This window comes from Zalophus californianus, chromosome 6, assembly GCF_009762305.2.
Source record: "Zalophus californianus isolate mZalCal1 chromosome 6, mZalCal1.pri.v2, whole genome shotgun sequence".
Lineage (NCBI taxonomy): Eukaryota > Metazoa > Chordata > Mammalia > Carnivora > Otariidae > Zalophus > Zalophus californianus.
Genome location: NC_045600.1, coordinates 43392628 through 43413696, shown reverse-complemented (window position 1 = coordinate 43413696; position 21069 = coordinate 43392628). Strand labels below are relative to the sequence as shown.

The 21069-nt window shown below is 34.9% G+C and overlaps 1 protein-coding gene across 9 annotated transcripts in view; it reads left to right on the top strand.

The window, feature by feature from the left end:
- The window catches only part of KTN1 (kinectin 1), a 116344-nt gene extending 95717 nt beyond the window's left edge, over positions 1–20627 (top strand). For 3 of the 9 annotated variants that reach the window (XM_027569166.2, XM_027569168.2, XM_027569164.2), the window contains 12 exons: positions 2057–2146; positions 6519–6599; positions 7388–7477; positions 7607–7699; positions 8673–8744; positions 8979–9062; positions 9222–9305; positions 11736–11819; positions 13491–13583; positions 14429–14549; positions 14977–15051; positions 20149–20627. In XM_027569166.2, coding sequence (XP_027424967.1) covers positions 2057–2146; positions 6519–6599; positions 7388–7477; positions 7607–7699; positions 8673–8744; positions 8979–9062; positions 9222–9305; positions 11736–11819; positions 13491–13583; positions 14429–14549; positions 14977–15014 — 930 coding nt within the window. In that variant the 3' untranslated portion in view covers positions 15015–15051; positions 20149–20627. The remainder of the gene's footprint in view (positions 1–2056; positions 2147–6518; positions 6600–7387; positions 7478–7606; positions 7700–8672; positions 8745–8978; positions 9063–9221; positions 9306–11735; positions 11820–13490; positions 13584–14428; positions 14550–14976; positions 15052–20148) is intronic. The other 6 variants (XM_027569170.2, XM_027569171.2, XM_027569167.2 and 3 more) reach the window with 3 other exon arrangements.
- The last annotated feature ends 442 nt before the right edge of the window (positions 20628–21069 follow it).

The window sequence follows — 21069 nt, the reverse complement described above, 5'->3', positions numbered from 1 at the left end:
AGCTTTTATTTTGTTCATGAGACTGCATTAAATGTGAATCCCTTACTTAATATCATGCCATTCTGGCAAGAAATTATAGGCACCTGTTCTAGGCATTCTTGCAAATTGTTTCCAAAAGAGAACTAGAATTTATCCATGTTTCGTCATATGCTTGGCGATGAGTATAAAAATTGACCCTTATTTCAAAACTCAACACCAAGTGCATGGTGGCTTCTTGCATAGCTAATGATCTACAGAGAATTTACAGTCTTTCTCTATTTTAATGGAATTTAGACTGTTTTCAGATAGGCTAGGGGTAAAGTGATGTTGATAGACTCAGAACCGTAAGTTATGCTGGAAGGAGAAAGAACTATGTAGAACTCCTTTAGTGTTTTAGATGATAGAAATAAGTAACAATAACTTTATCTAAAATGTAAGAGAGGGTGATACACTGCTTTTTCAAGATTATCTTTAAAGTAGTAAGTACTCTTGAGCTACTATAAATGATAGGTTCACATGAAAGATACTTCATAAATATTACACTTAGATAAAAATAGCAGTTTTTAATATTAGATCTTTTCCAGGTATTAAAGTGGAATGGAAAGTGCTATCCACAACCAAACTACCAAACTAGATGGAAACTTTTTAGCAAAATTAGTACAAATCAAAATTAACTTCTCATTTTTCTGCCTCTTGTTATAAATTAGACACATTTCTTTTACTTAGATTCTTTTTCCCTTGGAAAGTTTCCAAAAAACTTCGTTGCACAGTGCTCTCTTCCTGTTTTTCTTTAGTGATTGTTCTTCCACTTTCTATGGTCAGATGATAAAAATGACCTCTTAATTGTGAATTAATTCTGAATTAGCAGTTAATCATTTTCCTTGAATGAATGTATCTTATGCAGTTAGGTGTATTTCTGAAAAATAGTGGACTTCATTGAATCACTGAAAATACTCCATTAAAACATCTAGTAAAATACTGCCACTAATCTTGAATAAAGTTTTTTTTTGTGTGTTCAGAATGTGATTAATCTCTAGCTTTTTATTGTGTAATTTTAGATTTTCATGTTTAGATTTTCTAAATTGATGTGTATGCATCTTAAATCAGTAATGGATTTCAAAAGTCACATTTAAATGGTGCGGGAAAGATAAGGTTGAGATGTTGCTAGCTCGCTTGCCTTCTTGTCACCTGTTGAACTTCACAAGTGTTTTTTTCTTGGCTTGGTTTAGATGTGCAGTTTTTGGGTGTCATTTTTTTTTAATTTTGTAGAGGTAGTTGGACTATTAGATTTTTATTTTGCGTGTGATGAAGTCATTACCCTAATTTTGACAAACCATGATTTTGAGTTAATAATTGATATCCATTATAGTTGGTTTTAAAATCACCAAATTTAGACATGCATTTGTAATACCTTTAAATTTACAGCTGACAAGAGTCCCTATAAGTGTCAGAATTAGTCTTCTTGATGCTTGGTATTGGTGAATTAATTGCCATCAGTTTTTCCTCTTTCTTTCCTCTTTTTCTCATATGTACCACCCATCAAATTTTGATGGCCTTTTTATTTTTTTTCTTTGTAATGTCACTTGACCTTGAAGCTGGAAATGTGAAAGTTGCCATTTTAATCCCATGGTGTTACAGTCAATCAGTGATGCATTTTTTTTTATAGAGAGAGATTTGCCAGCCAGTAAGCTTCAGTTATGTTGCCTAGGTAGATGTTTTTTTGCATGTAGTTTAAGTTTTAGCTTAGGAAGTGTATTTTTAATTTTTTTGTTCTTGTTTGTTTTTTGCATTGTTTCTAGAAGGGCAAATCACTTGATTTCTAACAGCAAGGAAAATGTCCGTATTATCAGATACTGCCTTGGCTTAATTTCAGACATTATTTAGGATGCTTTAGAGATTTTGCAGATTTTTTCTTATGGAAGCATTTTAACATTTTCAAAATAAGAAGTTTTAGCTTTTGTCAGTATTAAGATGAATTTTTAAAATACTGTGACTTTTTCCTCCCTTAGAGCTTGAAAGACTTTTTTTTTTAATTCTACAATCTTGTAAGTTTGACTTGGTTCATCTTCTGCTTTAGGAAAGACAACAACATGTGGAAGCAATTGAATTAGAAGCTAAAGAAGTTCTCAAAAAATTATTTCCAAAGGTGTCTGTTCCTTCTAATTTGGTAAGATTGATTAATTATTTCTCTAAACAAGTCCTCTTTACCATTACTTAAGGAAGTTGTGAATAAGCATTTACGTTCTACACTTGGTTTAGAAGTACGTCTATTCCTTAATCTTTTCTATTGTTAATATGGGGTGCTTTTGAGTAGGTAAGATAAATAACTTGGTTCAAAACTCATTTCTGTTTATTCAACTGATACTTTTGTTGTATGCTATAAATTTTACATAAATATATATTTACATAACAATTTACATAATATAAATATAAAATTATTTAGAGGATCATAAACATTTGGGAAAGGAATATTAATGTTTAATAGACCAGTTATGTTTTTAATAGCTTTACTCAAAACAGTGTAATTTTGTTATTTTAATTTCATGTATTTATATATTTATTTTTAAGTGGGCTCCACACTGGGCATGGAGCCCAACATGGGGCTCAAACTCAACGATGGTGAGATCAAGACCTGAGCTGAGTTCAAGAGTTGGACACTTAACTGACTGAGCCACCCAGGCGCCCCAAATAAGAGCTTAATTTTTAAATGATTGCATCTAGTTTTAGGAACAGACACTTCATTTTTTAATTAAATGTGTTTAATACTTTGAACCAGGCTTCTTTCATTTCAAAGCTCAAGATTTTGGTCACCTGTTAACTTTAAGAAAAGCCTTGAAGATAATACAGAACAGCTTGCTTTACTTCAGTGAGAGAGAAAAGTTGCTTTGATTCAGAGAATTATTATAGTGAATATTTGAGGGCAGAGAAAGCCAGTGAGAGTACATGTAGTTTCCTAAAATGGTGTTGTAGGGTCTTTCTTTAAAATTTTATTTTAATGGTAAATTGTATAAACACTCAGAAGTAGAGAGAATAGTATAATGAGCCTGCAGTACATAGTCTTGTTTTACCACTTCCTAGATTATTTTGAAGGAAGTCAAACATCAGAGCATTTCATCTGTAATTATTTTAGTATGTATTTTAAAAGATAAGGATTCCTTTAAAAATTACATTAAAAATCCTTAATTTCATACATTTTGTCAGTGCATTTCTCCCTTTTGTTATATAAATTTTCAGTTTTAATGAAATAACAACCACTTACTGTAGTTTGTTGTAATCAGGACCTAAGTAAGGTCAGTATGTGCTTGGTTTAAGCGGTCTCTTAGATCCTTTTGATTCCATGGCTCCCTCCTGTATGTCAGCAACACCCTCCTCTCCTCCCCCCCCCCTTTTTTTTGGAGAGGGAGAGAATGAATTTAAACAGTCTCCATACCCAGCGCAGAGCCCAGTGTGATGCTGAATCTCGTGACCCTGAGATCATGACCTGAGTTGAAATCAAGTCAGATGCTTAACCAACAGTGCCACCCAGCCTACCCCCCCTTTTTTAAACCTAATGGTTTCGTAAGAAATTTCCCAGTGTGGATTTAACTAACTGCATCCCTGTAGTGTCAGTGTGTTCTCTGTACCTTTTATATCCCATAAATTGGTAGTCAGTAGAGGCCTAATGAGATTCAGGTTCAGTACTTTAGAGGTAGGATGGAGTGGGGCAAGACTTCTTCGTGGCAGTGTTGTGCACTTCTATCATGAGGTCTGTAAATGTCTGCTTGTCTTTCTTTGGCCCATTGGAACTTATTTAGGCTGGCTATCAAATCCTTTTTGACACAGCACTGCTAAACTCTCCCACTTTCTTTGCTTTGTGGTATAACAAGATGTTTTTGATTTATCATTTACGTTTTCTGCTCCAAACTTGGAATCAGCTGTTTCTCCAAGGAGCTCTTGGCCGTTCTTTCTATGGGTGCTAGGTGTGGTATAAGTAAACTTAATAGTCTGTTTTATGTGTAGTCTGAGTTTAGCTGTTGCTGTCAGACTGTATCTACATACAGTCTACATTTAACTTGTACAAGAAGCAACAATTCTTTTGTTTCCTTTGTAACTGTTGCAGATACATTCAGGTTTGATCGCTATAGTAAATATCTACCTCTATGGGTTCAACTGACGAGACAACTTGTACTGGACAGACTTAAGGATACACTGTGAGGTCTAGTGTGGTCTTACATGAAGCCTAGAAAAAGGGGTTGCTATTTATTTCATATTTTTTCTTTTGTGGCTATGACCTGTTTTTATTTCTTTATTCCTACTTTATAATTTTATTAATGGAAATAAAATTGGGGGATTTATCTATTTGGCAGTATTGAGCCGAGAGAGTTAGTGATTATAATATCTATTCTTTACAGATTGTGTAAAATCTGGGCACCTGGGTGGCTCAGTTGTTAAGCGTTTGCCTTTGGCTCAGGACCTTGGGATCGAGTCCTACATCGGGCTCCCTGCTGCCTCTCCCTCTCCCACTCCCCCTGTGTGTGTTCCCTCTCTCTCTGTCTCTCTCTCTAATAAATAAAATCTTTAAATAAAAAAAATTGTGTAAAATCACCAGCATGAAAAATTCTTCTTAATGTAACAGACTCATTCTTAATGGCAATATTACCCTCAACAGTCGTATAGTTTTTGGCACTATAAATATTTATAGTCACCATAAGACTTGGATGATGATATTTGGCTTTTCATCCACTTGTTAAAAGTTGAATATTTCAAAAAAAAATTGAATATTTCTGCAGGTAGTCTGTTATTTGAGAAGTTTATTAACTCTAAAATGTAGCAATTTTAGATTTTTGAAAATGTGAAGGATAGGATAATCCATTTAATTTACAATAATAAAACAATGTTTTTAAGTTAATATAGTCAGTAGATATAAAAGGAATTTTATACATGAAGTAAAATCTTTTTACTGTTTTCTTTTGCTTTTCTGCTAAGCAAATCAGTATAGGAGAGATCTAAACTATATGACCCAGAGGAATGTTTCCAAAATTTAAGCAACTAAATCATCTTTTCAGCTGACTTTTAACTTTTATTGAATTCTGGTATTTGAAGCTAAGTAGGATTTTAATAGTATACGTTTAGTCTTGGATCAAATTTATAATGTGAGAATGTAATTTTTTGGGGTGCCTGGGTGGGGCAGTCATTAGGTGTCTGACTCTTGGTTTGGGCTCAGGTCAGGATCTCAGGGACGTGAGAACAAGCGCTGCATTGGGCTCTGCACTGAGTGTGGAGTCTGCTTAAGACTCTCTCCCTCTGCTCTCCACACCCCACGTGCTTGCTCGCTCACTGGCTCTCTCACTCTCTCAAAAATTAATTAATTTTAAAAAAATGGGCTTTTTTGACCAATTGGTAGTATGGGGTATTATACTATGGGGTGATCTCAGCATCCAGCTGTATTTTTTATTCTTACTTGATGGAGTATAGAGAATCCTGATTCAGCCATATACTTAAAGCTTAAAGTTTGAGCAGTTAATAGAAATTTCATGTGTTCTTTTTTCTTGGAGTAAACTAAACCAAAGAGTTTAAATCAAATTTCCTCTTATTCTCTTTTAAGTATCTAACAAATACTCTATCAGAGTTTAAAATTTGGACAAGGAGCATCAAAAATGTAGCATAATTTATTCTAAAATCTAGAATGACTAAAACAAAAATATATATATGTATGCCTTGTGTTTGCATCAGCTAACCTGTCAGCACAAACAGTTTTTGTTGGTTTTATTTATTTATTATTTTTTTAAGATTTTATTTATTTGAGAGAGATAGCAAGAGAGAGCACGAGCAGGGGTAGGGGTGAGGAGAGGGAGAAGCAGACTCCCTGCCGAGCAGAGAGCCTGACGTGGGGCTCAATCTCAGGACCCCAGGATCATGACCTGAGCCAAAGACAGTTGCTTAACTGACTGAGCCACCCAGGTGCCCCTTTGTTGGTTTTAAATAAGTAAATGTTTATATATTCTTACCACTTCTCATTATGATTTTAAAAACACTTCATTATATGTATTTCAAATTATTTTCGGAATCCCTGGAACACCTTTATAGTGTTCGAAATTCTCTGAATAAAGTATTTTCATTTGAACTTTTTAGTTTATGAACTCAGAATACTTAGTTTTTGAGAAATGGTTTACCTGAGAAAAGTTTTGAAATGAATTTATTTTCAGTTTTCTCTGTTTTAAAGATTAAATGTACTTGTTCTGGCACTAGTAAGTGGTAGAGGCTGGAATTAAGTGAGCCCAGATCTCTGTGTATAAGTCCAGAGTTCAATTGCAGATATCCTTGGTCAAGGTAAATAAGATGTGATTTTGGTGGTAATACAGAGGTGTATTTTCAGTGTATATTTTCAAGGCTGAGGTAGGTACAATATATGCAGCAGTTACGTTCTTTGAAATTTCCAGAGAGGTGATGTTTGTCTGTAGGCTTTTTTCATAGTCATCTAATTTGGTTGTTTCAGATGCTTTACCTATTTCATTTAGATATTTTTGGAAATTGGTTATTTTGACTTTTCTTTTTTACAGAGTTATAGTGAATGGTTGCGTGGATTTGAAAAGAAGGCAAAAGAATGTGTGGCTGAAACTTCAGGTTCAGAGGAGGTTAAGGTCAGTTCAAGAAATGAAGTATCTGTGTTGTAACCAGACATGGAAGAAAGAAGTAAATCAGAATTGTCTTTAAGAGCTTGGAAAGATAAAGTACATATTATGAGTAGAATAATAATGACCTTTTGAGAAAGTGTAAGAAGTTGATTTCATTTTGCATAAGTTTTGATAGAAATGTTACAAGTCTTCATTTCATTTGATAAGCATACAAAGCTAATGTTTGCTGTTTCTTTAACTCTGTATTGTAATCATTTCTAAAACTGTATATTTAACTATCTCTTACTCTCTTTTTAGCCTGGGTTTAAAAGGTAAAGATCAGTTGAGGTAGGTAGGTAGAAACTGACTGGTTTGCTAAAGTATCCCCAGATACCTCATTAAGAGTGTTCAGAATCTAGATGTGTTTTTATCTTTGCTGAAATTTGGAAGATTTTTTTGTATCTCAAGTGGCATGAATAAAATCCTCTTTTCCATGTGTGTGTAGCATAGGTGTTGTGACTTGACTTCACATGTGGTTCTGCTTTGATTTTACCATCCTGCTAAAGAGTAGTAAGCCTATTTATTATAAATTGTGTAATATATTTTGTAGTAATCAGACTCAGGAAGTTTTATTAGTAAAGACCAAAAGACCAAAAAGGTCATTGAACTTGATTGCTGCTTAAGAAGGTTGAAATGTAGTGTCTCACTATAAAACAGAAACCATTTGTCATAATATAGCATTAAATATTGCAACAAATTTGAAGCACAGAAAACTGGTAAAACTAGAGAATTTTTCTTTATTTCATTCTTCGTAGGTTCTAGAGCACAAGTTGAAAGAAGCTGATGAAATGCACACATTGTTACAGCTCGAGTGTGAAAAATATAAATCCGTCCTAGCAGAAACAGTAGGAAATGATTTTTAATCTACATTTTGGTTTTATTCTTAAATTATTAACTTATTCCTTAGTGGCTTAAATAGTTTATCTCGTCATTAGAACATGAATTTTTCAAAACAACTATACTTTTGCCCGTAGGAAGGAATTTTACAGAAGCTACAGAGAAGTGTGGAGCAAGAAGAAAATAAATGGAAAGTTAAGGTTGATGAATCACAGAAGACTATTAAACAGGTATCTAAAAAAGCATAGAGCAAGTAGTTCTGAAGAGTGTGGGCCCTGGATCCAGCAGCATCGGGAACCTGGAAACTTGTTAGAAATGCTCGTTCTTGGTCCCCACCCAAGATTTTCTGAATCTGAAACTCTGTGGGAACAGCAGTCTGTGTTTTAAAGAGCTTCCACAACTGATTCTAATGCCCACCCGAGTTTGAGAATCAGTAGTTTAGGGTGTGATTTAAGGTCGTGATCTAGAATGTAAAATGCTTTGGAAGTTGTAGAACTACTGTGTGATAAAATAAGGCAAAGAATTTGGGGTTCAGAGCAAGCTTTGCAATGTTGATATGTGACCCATGATATAGTATTCAAGAAAAAGTTAATGAGTCCTTCTGTTCATGTGATCTGAATGTTCTTGGGCAGTCCTAATTTTTCTCCCATTTACTTGGCTGTGGTAAAGAGTGTCATCTGTGTGGTAGTCATCTTTGTATGGTGACAAATGGTAACTAGACTTACTGTGGGGATCATTTTGTAATGTATGAAAGTATAGAATCACTATAATGTACTCCTGAAACTAACAGGATATGATATGCCAATTATACTTTAATAAAAATATAATAAAGGGAAAGTAAAGAGTGTCCTCTGTTGCTCACTTGTTTTCCTGGGCCAACCTGTGCAGAATTTAGCATTGCTGGTGGTATTCTATGTTAATGCATTTGGGGATTAAATACAGCCAGTTAGTAGTTGGTGGTTAAGAAAAAAAAAAAAAAAGCACTTCTAGCTGGGCCTTAATATAATATCATGCCAATGGGATAGGTTTTGACGACAATTTAAATCAAGTTAAATGTCTTGCTTTCATTTTCAGGGTCTTTTGAAACTCAGTGTGGTTTTAAAATGAGATGCATTTCAAAACCTCTGAAGAGTCTGATTAAAATTCTACAAGATAGAAGCTCTGTATTGATTTACTTGGTCATATAATTGTTTCACATTTCAGATGCAGTTGTCATTCACATCTTCAGAACAAGAGCTAGAGCAATTAAGAAGAGAAAATAAAGACATTGAAAATGTATGTTATTTCATCGCTTGACTTACAACCTGTGGACTCATTTTTAGCATTAAGCATTGTCTTAAGATCTGTGTTTTAAGATTTCTTTAATGATGCACTTGTTACGCTTATCTTCGGTAGTGTTTGAGACGATACTGTGTTATATTTTTAAGTGTAATAACTTTCCATTGTTGGGGAGCATCATGAAGGGAATTCTTAAATGTGTTAACTTTTCCTTCTTTGTTGCATTGCTAGCTGAGAAGAGAACGAGAGCATTTGGAAATGGAACTAGAGAAGGCAGAAATTGAACGATCTACCTATGTTACAGAAGTCAGAGAGGTACTTAGAATTTTTTTGACTTTGCTTCTCAGTTTAAATTAAGTTTATAATAATGATAAAATATTTCAGTACAAGTTGTTTGTGGCAGAGCTTCCAAGTAGCGTACAAAACATGGGATATCATAAGGAGATCAATCTTAAACTCTAAACTTCATTGCAGCTGAAAGATCTGTTGACTGAATTGCAGAAAAAACTTGATGATTCATATTCTGAAGCAGTAAGACAGAATGAAGAGCTAAATTTGGTAAGAAGCTTGTTCTCCACTGGGTATCAAGTAGGCTCTGAAAACACTTGTGTTGACATGTGGAGAAACCATCCAAACCTTTTCTCCTTGCTAACATCTTTAGCTTGGCATTTTTGTAAGTTTAAGATAATCTTTGTATTCTGATGACTCCTAAGATGATCTTTCTTTTCTTGACTAAGATGATCCTTCTTTTCTTAGCTCCTAACAATGGCATGTTTGGCTTGCAACTCTTTTCCAGAAAGAAATTCATGTTTTATAAAACCTAATTCCTTGGACAGCATTATTTTTAGTGAATAAAGAAGTGAAACAAATAGATAAAGATTGCCTAAATTGTGAAGACTCTCTTCTCAGAGTTATGATAGTTAACTGGACCTCTTATTTTCTAACCTGGAAGAAAATTATTGAAGGTTGAAGATGCGTATTCCTCATTCAACGGCAATAATTCATTCCAGCTTCTTAATTTAACTGGTCTTTCTATAGATTATAGATAACAAAAAGCTTGTGAAATTCTTTCTCATCAGCATAACATTTAGAACATAGTAATTCTAAAACTTATAACTAAGGTTAGCTAAATGCCTTATAATGACATAGAGTACCCTGTATTCCCATTCTTAAAATTTCTGGAAATTTACACTCCTCCTGGCAAGTTTAGCTGTTAGATAAATATGACTAGCTCATTGTATGTTTCAAGCAATCATTTTGTCTTTCTATGACTGAAAAATTGTTACAACACATGACTAAATTGAAAGTATCTGAATAAACTCTAGGAAGATTATAGTTAGTTTTCTCCTTACCCCAAGTTAACCCTGCCTAGTTTGGAACTTTCTTAGTACTGCTGTGTGTACTAAGAAAGAAAACTTCTTAACTCATTCATTTGTAGTTGGTCTTCTGTATATTACGGCAGTGATTTATGGGAATGAGTTTTCAAGGTAGGGCTCTTTGAAAAGTACACATAGAGCCCCCCCTCTTATTTTTGAAATAAAATTTTGGTTTTACTTATCTTCATTTTATTTAATTGAATCATTGCCACTGCAATGTGTGACTAGTTTTATTATACGTATGCTTATATATTGCACACATCAGGACTGTGATTAGGCCGTAGCTATAAGCTATAAGCCTTACCCTGTAATGTGTTTTTAAAAAGTCATTTTTAACTCCATTTGTTGGAGATTTTACTTTTAACTTTGGTGCTTGGTCAAAGCTGACCCCAGTGGTAGCATCAGACCCATAGGATTATGGTTGAGTTCAGCCTAATGTTCTCTTTGTATTTTTGCCTCTTTACTTCTGTTAAGGGGCCATTTTAAATGGTATTTGTTTCTTATTTTTGCCTTGAATTTGTAATCTTTGTTTTAGTCTTTCTGTTTGTTTGCTCAGGATAACTGTTGCCACATTTTAAGATAAAATAATTTTGTTTGCTTATATAATACATTGTATGTTTGGGGGTCAAAGGAATAATTCTCTGATGTACTAAAGAGAGTTAAGTGAAAGAACAAAAACTGAAGCATTTGGGTATTTAGATAGAGTTCCCCAAATAAAATTTCCAAATGGAATGTCCCTCACTAATTCCTTCTCCAGTTTGAAAGGTTAGTATCTTATATCTCTCGAAGGTTAGTATCTTATATCTCTCCCTTTTGGATCTCCAGAAACTGTTTGGGATGGTATGCCTGTCGGTGTGAGGCAAAATCAATTAACTTGATGAATTTAATAAGAAAGTTATTGTCAGTGTAGTCCATTTCCCTCATTCATATTTAATTGGAGCATTTATCACGAGAAGAGGCATTATATATTGGCACTAGAGCTTATAGAACTTTATAACTGGACAAATTGGTTCTTGAGAATTGTATCTTAAGATATCGCTTTAACATAACATGATAAAATAAAAAAAAAACTGCTTTTTGTATAATTAGGCCCTTGTGGTCTTGCACTGATCTCTTTAGTGATGTTTTAAAGGATGATCAACATTTAAATTTTTGAAGTTTCATTTTACTGGATTGTAATCTTCCATTTAATGTCTTAAAATATTACACAATTGACTGTTAACTGTATAAGTCAGAAGACCTTAAAAAACTAAATAGTAAAATTTCTGGCTACTTGCCTTTTAATTTAAAATATGAATGAAGTACTTTATGAATAGTGAATAGTAATACTTTTAAAAGGCACTTTACTGGAATGTGATGGTTTTATTTTTACATTTACAGTTTTCTACTCTGAACCCTCGTTTGTTTCTATAGCTTTTCTTATATTTAGCTTTCCAGATGGGAACCTCCATTGCTTAGCTTTTCTATACATCTGGTGCAGCATATTGGCTAATCCACTGTGCATAATAACTGTTAGCAATCCCATTCTTTCTCATTCATTCTTCTAGAGGTCTCAGCACAATCAAAGAAGGATGCAAATTAAGTTAATTGTGGTGTTCCTTTATTTTTACAGTTAAAGACACAGTTAAATGAAACACTCACAAAGCTTAGAACTGAACAAAGTGAAAGACAGAAGGTAGCTGGTGACTTGCATAAGGTAAGACACTGCTTGTCTTGAAGATGCCATATCATCATGCTATGTTGTGCCTTGAATCTTAAGTAAACATACTGCAAATTCTGGATTTTTTTTTTTTTTGCATATTAATGTGTTTATAAATTTAAGATGTTTGTTCTACAATTGCATTTTTTGAACTAAACTTTTTGGCTTGTTTTTCAATTGTTCTTAATTTGCTTCATTATTTCAACACATTTATATAAGTAATTGCTTTATAAAGTATAGATTAAGTTTTAAATGCAATTGAAGGTACTCTCTTTTAAAAATTTGGTTACATCCATGTATTGTTTTGTTGGGCTTTTCTTATGTAGTTGCTTACAAAGTATGTTTCTTTTGATTTTTATAGATTCAAAATGTGTAGACCTCTGATGTTTCAGAAATTTGTTCCTTTCATTTATTTCTTTGTGGAAATATACTTTCTTAATCTCATATATGGGGAGTTTTTAAGATTACATTTCTTACTCTCTACATTAGGATGGCAAGTTATTTGTAATTCTGTTTTTAGATAGTTTCAATAGTGCAAGTCACATATGCTTATCAAAGCTGCTTTAGAGCTATGATTGTGTTTGTGGGAGTCATTAGCAAAACAGTCGCTTTTTTAAAAGTTGAAAGAAATATTTTTGTTTTGTATGATACAGCTTCTAATTGTTACGTAAAAGTCTAGGAATCCATTAAGAGTACGTTTAGCATGATGAAAAAATAAGTGTAGGAATCCAGAATTGCTTCAAATTATTTTGGCGTTACTGTTAACCAGTAGATAAAATGTGAACTCAGGATGTTTGTTTCAGAACTCAGGATGTTTGTTTCAGAAGTAGGTTCATGATACATTGTCAAGGATGAGCAATCTGACTTACTTTGATAGGTGATTTTAATTTTTGACCTCTTGATCAAAATATAAAACATGCAGTTCCATGTCTCAGGTATTAAGGATATTAAACAGGTGCTCAAAGATATGGATGTACCATGTTATTTATGATTGCTAATGCAACAGTAGAAGACAGTGACTGCCCCTTATCTGTAGACCAGAAATACTGTGCAACACTTGATTAGAAATGTACATAAATATTTATTGATATAAAAAGTTAACAAAATACTTTGTAAAACAAGCAAGTATAAAATAGGTATGTTAAAAGCCCATTTATATGAATTTTTCTGCCCAAATTTTCTGCTAGCACTTGTATGTATATAAGAGGGATCTGGACAAGAGGGTCAGAGCAAAGCCACTATTTAGGATTTGTGGGGCATATATGGTTTCTCTCACATACCCTTCTTTGTGTGTTTAACACAACCCTTTAAAAATGTAAAAATCCCTCTTAGCTTGTGAGCTATACAAAAACAGGCTGTGGCCACATTTGGCTGATGCGTGATCTAGACTAATGTTAACCTAAATATCAACTGTGGCTATTTCTTCTTTTAATTTCTTTATACGTTTTTCTCTGTTGTTTGAACTTTTTAAAACAGCATATGTTTTTATAATCTGGTCAAGGAGGAAACTTTTAATTTTGGAGGAAAAAACTGAATAGATTGGCTTTCCATTGTATTTTGAGATGAGCTTTAATCTTGTAAAAAATATGTAAGAAAATCACTTTTTTTTTTTTCCCTCGTAATACTCCATTGTAGTATTTAGAGGCTACCATGTTGCTTTCCTTACAGGCTCAACAGTCGCTGGATCTTATCCAGTCAAAAATCGTAAAAGCTGCTGGAGACACTACTGTTATTGAGAATAGTGATGTTTCCCCAGAAATGGTATGCATTTTCTTTTACCCCACATCTCTAGCTAATTACCTTGTAAATTACATGAAGAATAAAAATGTGCTAGATCTGTTTCTGACTAAAAAATAATGCCTTTGTAATGTACTTCCATCAGTTATGTTGCATTCTTACTGAAGGTCATCTTTTCTTCCAGATATTTTATCTCTGAAATGCACTGTTTTTATTAATGTTTGTTTTCACTTTAGCTTGTAAGATAGTACATTAATTGTAATGTTTGTGTTGGAAGTATTACGGTATATTGCTGAAGAATGTGGACTTTGTTAGACTGCCTGTGCTTGAATCCTGACTCTGCTACTTAGTAGCTGTGTGACTCTGGACAGCTTTCTGTAGCCTCTCTGTGCTTTGGTTGCCCCATCTGTGAAAGGCACTGATAATAGTACCAATCCTGTAAGGATTGTTGATGGGAATAAATGAGTTACTATCTAAAACACTTAGAATAGTGCGTAGCACTTAAAATAGTGCTGCCTAGCACTTCGGGCTCAAGATATGTGAACTTTTACTGTTACAAATGTGCTCTCCTTTGGTGTCTGGCAGATTTTTTTTTTTCTCAAAGGAGAAATGGATTTACAACTACTAAATCAGGGTCTAGATTTTTGCCTTTGTTGGCCTAGTGACATAATATAGCTTTCTTTGGTGCAACCTAATTTGCATCACTAGATAGCAAATACTGTTTCTGTATGTGGTTTTTGTTAATTTTTATGTCATTTTCAAGATTTTTCATGTTTGTATTTAAAACAATAAAATACTTTCTGTTTTAGGTTGCAAATGCCTTTTCCTCATGTTTGGAGTTTTTTTTATCGCTTTCCTCTTCTTTTTAGGAGTCTTCTGAGAAGGAGACAATGTCTGTAAGTCTAAATCAGACTGTCACCCAGTTACAGCAGTTGCTTCAGGCAGTAAACCAACAGCTCACAAAGGAGAAAGAACACTACCAGGTATTAGGTAAGAATAACTGAAGTACTGTTGTCTGTTTATGGCTGGTTGACAGAGTGTGTGTGAGTGTATTTGTAGTGGGGGTTTACCAGGACTGTGGGAGCTCCCATTCCCCTCCTGGAAGTAGTCCCTCTTTCTTTCTCTCAGCACCTGCAGATGACAGCTTTAGCTTTCTTGGAGTTTTATTTCCATTTCTTTCATATTTTGGTCTTGCAGCTTGGAGGGGGGAAAACCTTTTGTTTTTGCCTCCTTTGACCTTCTTAAAAAACAGACTCTCTTGTGACTTGTTTACCTAGGTTTTGTTGCATAATATGGGCAACTACCTCTTTAGTTGATCCTGATCTTAGTTCGGGTAAAGTGTCTGTGTGATTTTTTCTTTTTTTTTTCGTAATGACTTGGCAAAATAAAATGACTGTAATGTTTTTACTGATGGTAGATGCTGAATTGAAAATCAAGTCATCACAATTTCTTTAAATTGGAAACTGAGTTTTTACTTAAGTCTGCTTATAAGGTAATCAAAGAAATCCTATTTTTTAACTCCTAAAGTGAGAGTCTTAATTGAAGATAAATAAACCTATCATTAACCAAACCATATTATGAAATTTTATTGCCCTCCAGATATATTAGGTGTCCTGGAAAAGTTGGATGGATTGCCATTTTGGTTATAGGGGCATTCTATCTCACTTTTATAGAATGATTGTCATCTCGTCTGCCTTAGCATAAACTCTCCTTTAAAATGCTATTCAGGTCAGTTAGCTCCACAAGATTTTGTAGACAAAGCCAGCTCATTCTATTAACCTGTCCGCAAAAATAATTATACCTTAATCTTTTATCCTTGGTAAGCTAACCTCTCCATTGCCTGTAGTTAAACTTCTGCCACATTACTTCCCTTCTCTAAATTAGAAAATAATCTGCTTCCTGCATCACTGGTAACTCTCTTTTCCATGTCTTCAGCCTTACTCTCTTCCCTGCACATGCTCCTTCTGTTCAGTCTTGAAAACCTGCTCTAATGTCTTATTTTAACCTTTCTTCAGGTTACCACCTTAATTTTTTTTTTCTTAAGATTTCATTTATTTATTTTGACAGAGAGATAACGAGAGAGGGAACACAAGCAGGGGGGGAATGGAAGAGGGAGAAGCAGGCTTCCTGATGAGCAGAGAGCCAGCCCGATGCGGGGCTCGATCCCAGGACCCTGGGATCATGACCTGAGCCGAAGGCAGACGCTTAACGACTGAGCCACCCAGGCACCCCTCACCTTAATTTTTTTTTACATCACTGTTTAACAGAGATTCTTAAAATAAACTATTCTCATAATATCTACTTCTTTAATTGCTATTAACAGCTCCATGTACTCTAGAATGCCATTCCAATGAAAACTTTTTTGCTGAGGTCATTAGTGATTTCCTGATACGGAAAGTATAAGAAAGTATAAATTTCCAGTATAAGAGACTGAAAGTAGTTATGAAATATGCTAAATAGGCTGAAGTCAGTCCATAGGCCTTGGTGTGATAAGGAAAGTGCTTCATTTCTGAGAGCCTAAAAAATTGTAAGATTACTTATTACCCCATGCCTTTCAACCTTGTCGGTAATATGTCTCCAGCATCTCATAGGTGTTCTTTAATAATTCTTTTTCTTCCCAAACACGTGTCTGCTCATATTAAGTCTTAGGAACCTATTTCCACATTGGTCGTTTTCCTATTAAATTTGAGACTTATACTGATTATTGGTAGTATAACACTTTTATTTTTCAGATTTTTTCTTCCTGATTTATGAAATTGTAGCAACTTGTTAAGTATGTATATCCTGGCAACACAGCTAAAACTGAACTGTTGTTTGGCAGGCAGCTCCCCTAAGTGATAACTCTTTGGTCAGCTAATGAATGTAAGTCCAAGTTTGGCAGGTGAAAAGGTGGTTGAGCATCAGCAGTGCAATGTGAAGGGCAGAATGGGTTGGATAGAATGGATTGTCTGAAGACAGGGTCTACTAGGCACTTGAGAACTCTTTCTTCTATAGGTTCTACCCGGCATTGGCAGTGGTAACCCCTCCCTACAGATTCCTTGGTTCCCACAGCCTTCTTTGTTTTGTTTTGGCTTTTTTTTAAAGATTTTATTTATTTATTTGAGAGAGAGTGAGAGAGAGCATGAGAGGAGAGGGTCAGAAGGAGAAGCAGACTCCCTTCTGAGCAGGGAGCCCGATGTGGGACTTGATCCAGGGACTCTGGGATCATGACCTGAGCTGAAGGCAGTTGCTTAACCAACTCAGCCACCCAGGTGCCCCCACAGCCTTCTTTGTACCCTTTAAATGTTTGTTACCCGGAGCCTGCTTCTCCCTCTCCCTCTGCCTGCCACTCCCCCTGCTTGTGCTCTCTGACAAAAAGTAAATAAAATCTTTAAAAAAAAAAAAAATAGGGGCACCTGGGTGGCTCAGATGGTTAAGCAACTGCCTTCGGCTCAGGTCATGATCCCGGAGTCCTGGGATCGAGTCCCACATCAGGCTCCCTGCTCAGCAGGAAGTCTGCTTCTCCCTCTGACCCTCTTCCCTCTCATGCTCTCTATCTCTCATTCTCTCTCTCTCAAATAAATAAAATCTTAAAATAAATTTTTGTTACCCAGTTTTGAACTTCAGCCATCATTTTTGCTTGATACATTCTCTGTCTTGTGAATTCATTTATTTATTTCTTTTTAGGGGGGTGGGGTGGTGGGAAGGGACAGAGCGGGGAGGGAGAGCAAGAATCTTAAGCAGGCCCAATGCCCATTGCGGAACCTGACACAGGGCTCCATCTCACGACCCTGAGATCACGACCTGAGCTGAAATCAAGAGTCTGATACTCAACAACCTGAGTCAACCAGGCACCCCTCTTGTGAATTTTTTTTTTTTTTTTTAAAGATTTTATTTATTCATTTGAGAGAAAGAGAGAATGAGAGATAGAGAGCACGAGAGGGAAGAGGGTCAGAGGGAGAAGCAGACTCCCTGCTGAGCAGGGAGCCCGATGCAGGACTCGATCCCGGGACTCCAGGATCATGACCTGAGCTGAAGGCAGTCGCTTAACCAGCTGAGCCACCCAGGCACCCTCTTGTGAATTCTTTTAAAACTAGTACCTGTATTGGATGAGAAAAACAAACAAACAAAAAAAACCTACTACTACCGAATGATTAAATTGGAAATATAGCTGGTTTAATCATCGAAATGTGGGTAATAGGCTAATATCTGATGTCAGGAAACTTACTTCTTTTTAGTATATACCACAAATACATATGAATTGCTTAAAATAATGCTATACATATTTGATAAGGGAAAAAGTTTTTGAAAGGCAAAAATGGGATGATGATATGCAGTTATTTAGTTTTCTAAATCCTAATATTCATTACTTAGCATTTCTCTGAGCTGTAGGGGGTATATGTATTGATCTTATATCCTTAATTTGTAAGACCTTAACCTTTCTTTTCTTTTGGAAGTCTTCCTATCCATCTCTTATCCCTCCACCCCAAAAAAAGAAGATTGTCACCTCTTCCCTTCCTTTGTATGAATTAAGATACTTTTTTCTTTTTTTTAAGCTTTGGACTAACAACACTAGTACTTGATAGTATGCTTTTTTTTGTTCCCAGATATCTATTTTTCCTTACGTTTCTTTCATATTTGCTTGTCTTCTAAGTGTTCAAACTGTATGTCTGACCATATCAGAAGATTTCATTATTCCATTCTGTTTGGGCTGCTATAACAAAAATGCCATAGACTGGGTGGCTTAAATAACATTTATTTCTGACAGTCCGTGCATGGCAGAAGGGGCAAGGGAGCTCTCTGGGCTCCCTTTTAGAAGGACACTAGTCCCATTCATGATGGTGGAGTCTTCCAAAGGCCCCACTTCCAAATGCCATTACACTGAGGGGTTAGAATTTCAGTATATGAATTGGGGTGGGCACAAACATTCAGACCATAACACTCAGGTTCTCTTCCCTTGGAACCAGTTTATGGAATCCTATGGAGGGAAGAGGTTTATTTTAACAGCACTTTATGAGTATCCCACTAAGCTTGAGCAGGCTTCTGACTTGTGGTCATTTGCTTAATCTTCACAACAACCCAGGGCAGTGGGTAGGTAGGTGGTATTATTTGGTTTTTTATTCCATTTTACAACAGACCCACAGAGGTTCTATAGTTTGCCCAAGGTCATGCAACTAGTAACTGGGTGGATTTAAATTGTGGTGGTCTTTGCCCAACGCCTGCACTCTTAATCAGTACTTTTGTTCTCTAATTCAGGCATTCTGTGCCCTGACCTCTTTTTCTTGCTTTTTTTTTCCTCCTCATTCTGTCTAATCCTTTGTTGCCAGCCTCTTAACCGTTTGTTTTGTCAAGTCTGACTGTGTCCTAAAGTTGGTATTTTGTCAGTAGTGAGTTGGAGAGGCTCTTAATGTTATCCAGAAAAAATTGAGGTGAAGTTTTGTGTATGTGTTTTGTATGTATTTGCTCTCCCTATTCCATGTGACCAATAGATTTTTTTTATGATGTTGTCCCTCGTTTCTGAAAGATGTTCTTTTATAGCGGTACTGAAGTATAAGGATTAGTGTTCCAGATAAAAACTAGCTTTTATTTCTACACTTTACACTTGGCTATCACGTAGCTCAGGCTTTCATTTTCGGTGGTGTGTTTACATAGCACTCAATAGCGTCCTGTACCAGTGGGCTGTGTACACTTTCTGATCCACCGTTAATCTTATTCTTAATTAGAGAACATGATAGCCAGTGATAACTTGGCTTTTTCCACTTTCTCATTCTTTTCTTCTCGACTTTTTATTTTGAAAAAGTTCACACATAAAAGTTGAAAGAATAGTGCAACACTCGCACATCCTTCACCTGCTTCATCTCTTTCCATGTATATATGTATTTGGTTAATGTCAAACCGTTTGAAAGTGACTTTCAGATACGACATTTTATCCTTAAGCACTTGGGAATGCATCTCTGAAGAACAAAAGCATTCTCTTACAAATCCATAGAACCACTATCACATCTAAACAAAACCAGTAGTTACATAAAATTATCTATTATTAAACCCATGTTCAAGTTCCCCAGGTATACCGCAAGTATTTTTTAGCTATTTTTCCAAACCAGGATCCAGTCAGAATTTATATGTTGCATTTGGTTAAGTCTTTTTTTAGTCTCTCTAATGACTTTTGAAGTTTAATTTCTTATAGTCATTTTATCTGACTTGGAAAGCTTCCCATGACCTCAGAAAATTTCTGTCTGAAACTTTATTCATGGGGGAGAGTTGTAAATTTCAGTGCTACTCACTTTATTAGCTTTATATTTTCTTGAGAAGAACTAATAAAAATGGATTCCCAATGTTCTCTTAAATTTTCTAATAGTATTTTTAAATCCCCACATTATTCTGTTTGGTTTGAGGTTTTCACTCATATTTTTAAATCCACCTCAAAAGCTTCTGAATCCTGTGATTTCTCTCTTGTTTTTGATTACCATTAGTATAATTGCTTTGATCCTAGTTGAAAGAGCCATGCTAGATCAAATAGAATATGTATTTTTGGTGTTTGACAAATGTCTTCTGATTGCCTTTTGTTTCTTGTTTTAAAATGAATTTCTTTCTTTCTGATCTTTTACAGAGTGAAGTAACTGGGAAACTGTTCATTCAAGGATAACAGAAGGCATTGTATTATATTTTGCCAAATTAAAGCCTTATTTATGTTTTCACCCTTTCTACTTTGTCAGAAACACTGAACAGAGTTTTGTCTTTTCTAATCCTTGTTAGACTACTGATTTAAAGAGAGAAAAAAAAAAAGCCAACTCTGTAGACACCTTCAGAGTTTAGTTTTATAATAAAAACTGTTTGAATAATTAGACCTTTACATTCCTGAAGATAAAATAAACATGTAATCTTTTATCTTATTTTGCTCAATAAAATTGTTCAGAAGATCAAAAGTGGTAAAGACAATATAAAATTTAACATTTTAATACTGATGTTGTACACTGTTTTACTTAACATTTTGGGGAGTAACTGCCTCTGACTTCAAGAAAACACTTTTTTGTTGCTAATGTAATCCGTTTTTTGTAATGGCGTCAGCAAATAAAGGGATGCTTATTATTCAAACTTGCTCTAATTTTCATTGCGCTTTAACAGATCTCATTAGCCATACAGATCAACATAATTTAGAACACAGTGATTAATTGCAGCTCTTGGACAAGGTAAGATAGGCATTGTTGTTCTAGAGCTTCTGTAAGGGGGGTTCTGGGTCATGTGCTGTGCACTTTGTGCAGCAGTGCTGTGCGCCACAGAAAGGGGGAGGCAGGAATCCAGTATTCAGACCCACTACTCCAGCTTCAGGTGGAAGGGCTCTGCTTTTACACTTACTGTTCTTAACTAATGATAGTGTCCTTGTCAGGCACTGTGTTACACAGTTTGCACGTTATTTTTTGTTGAAGAGAGTTTTTTTCTTCATTTTATTTTTATTTTTTTAATTTTATTTTATTATGTTAATCACCATACATTACCTCATTAGTTTTTGATGTAGTGATCCATGATTCAT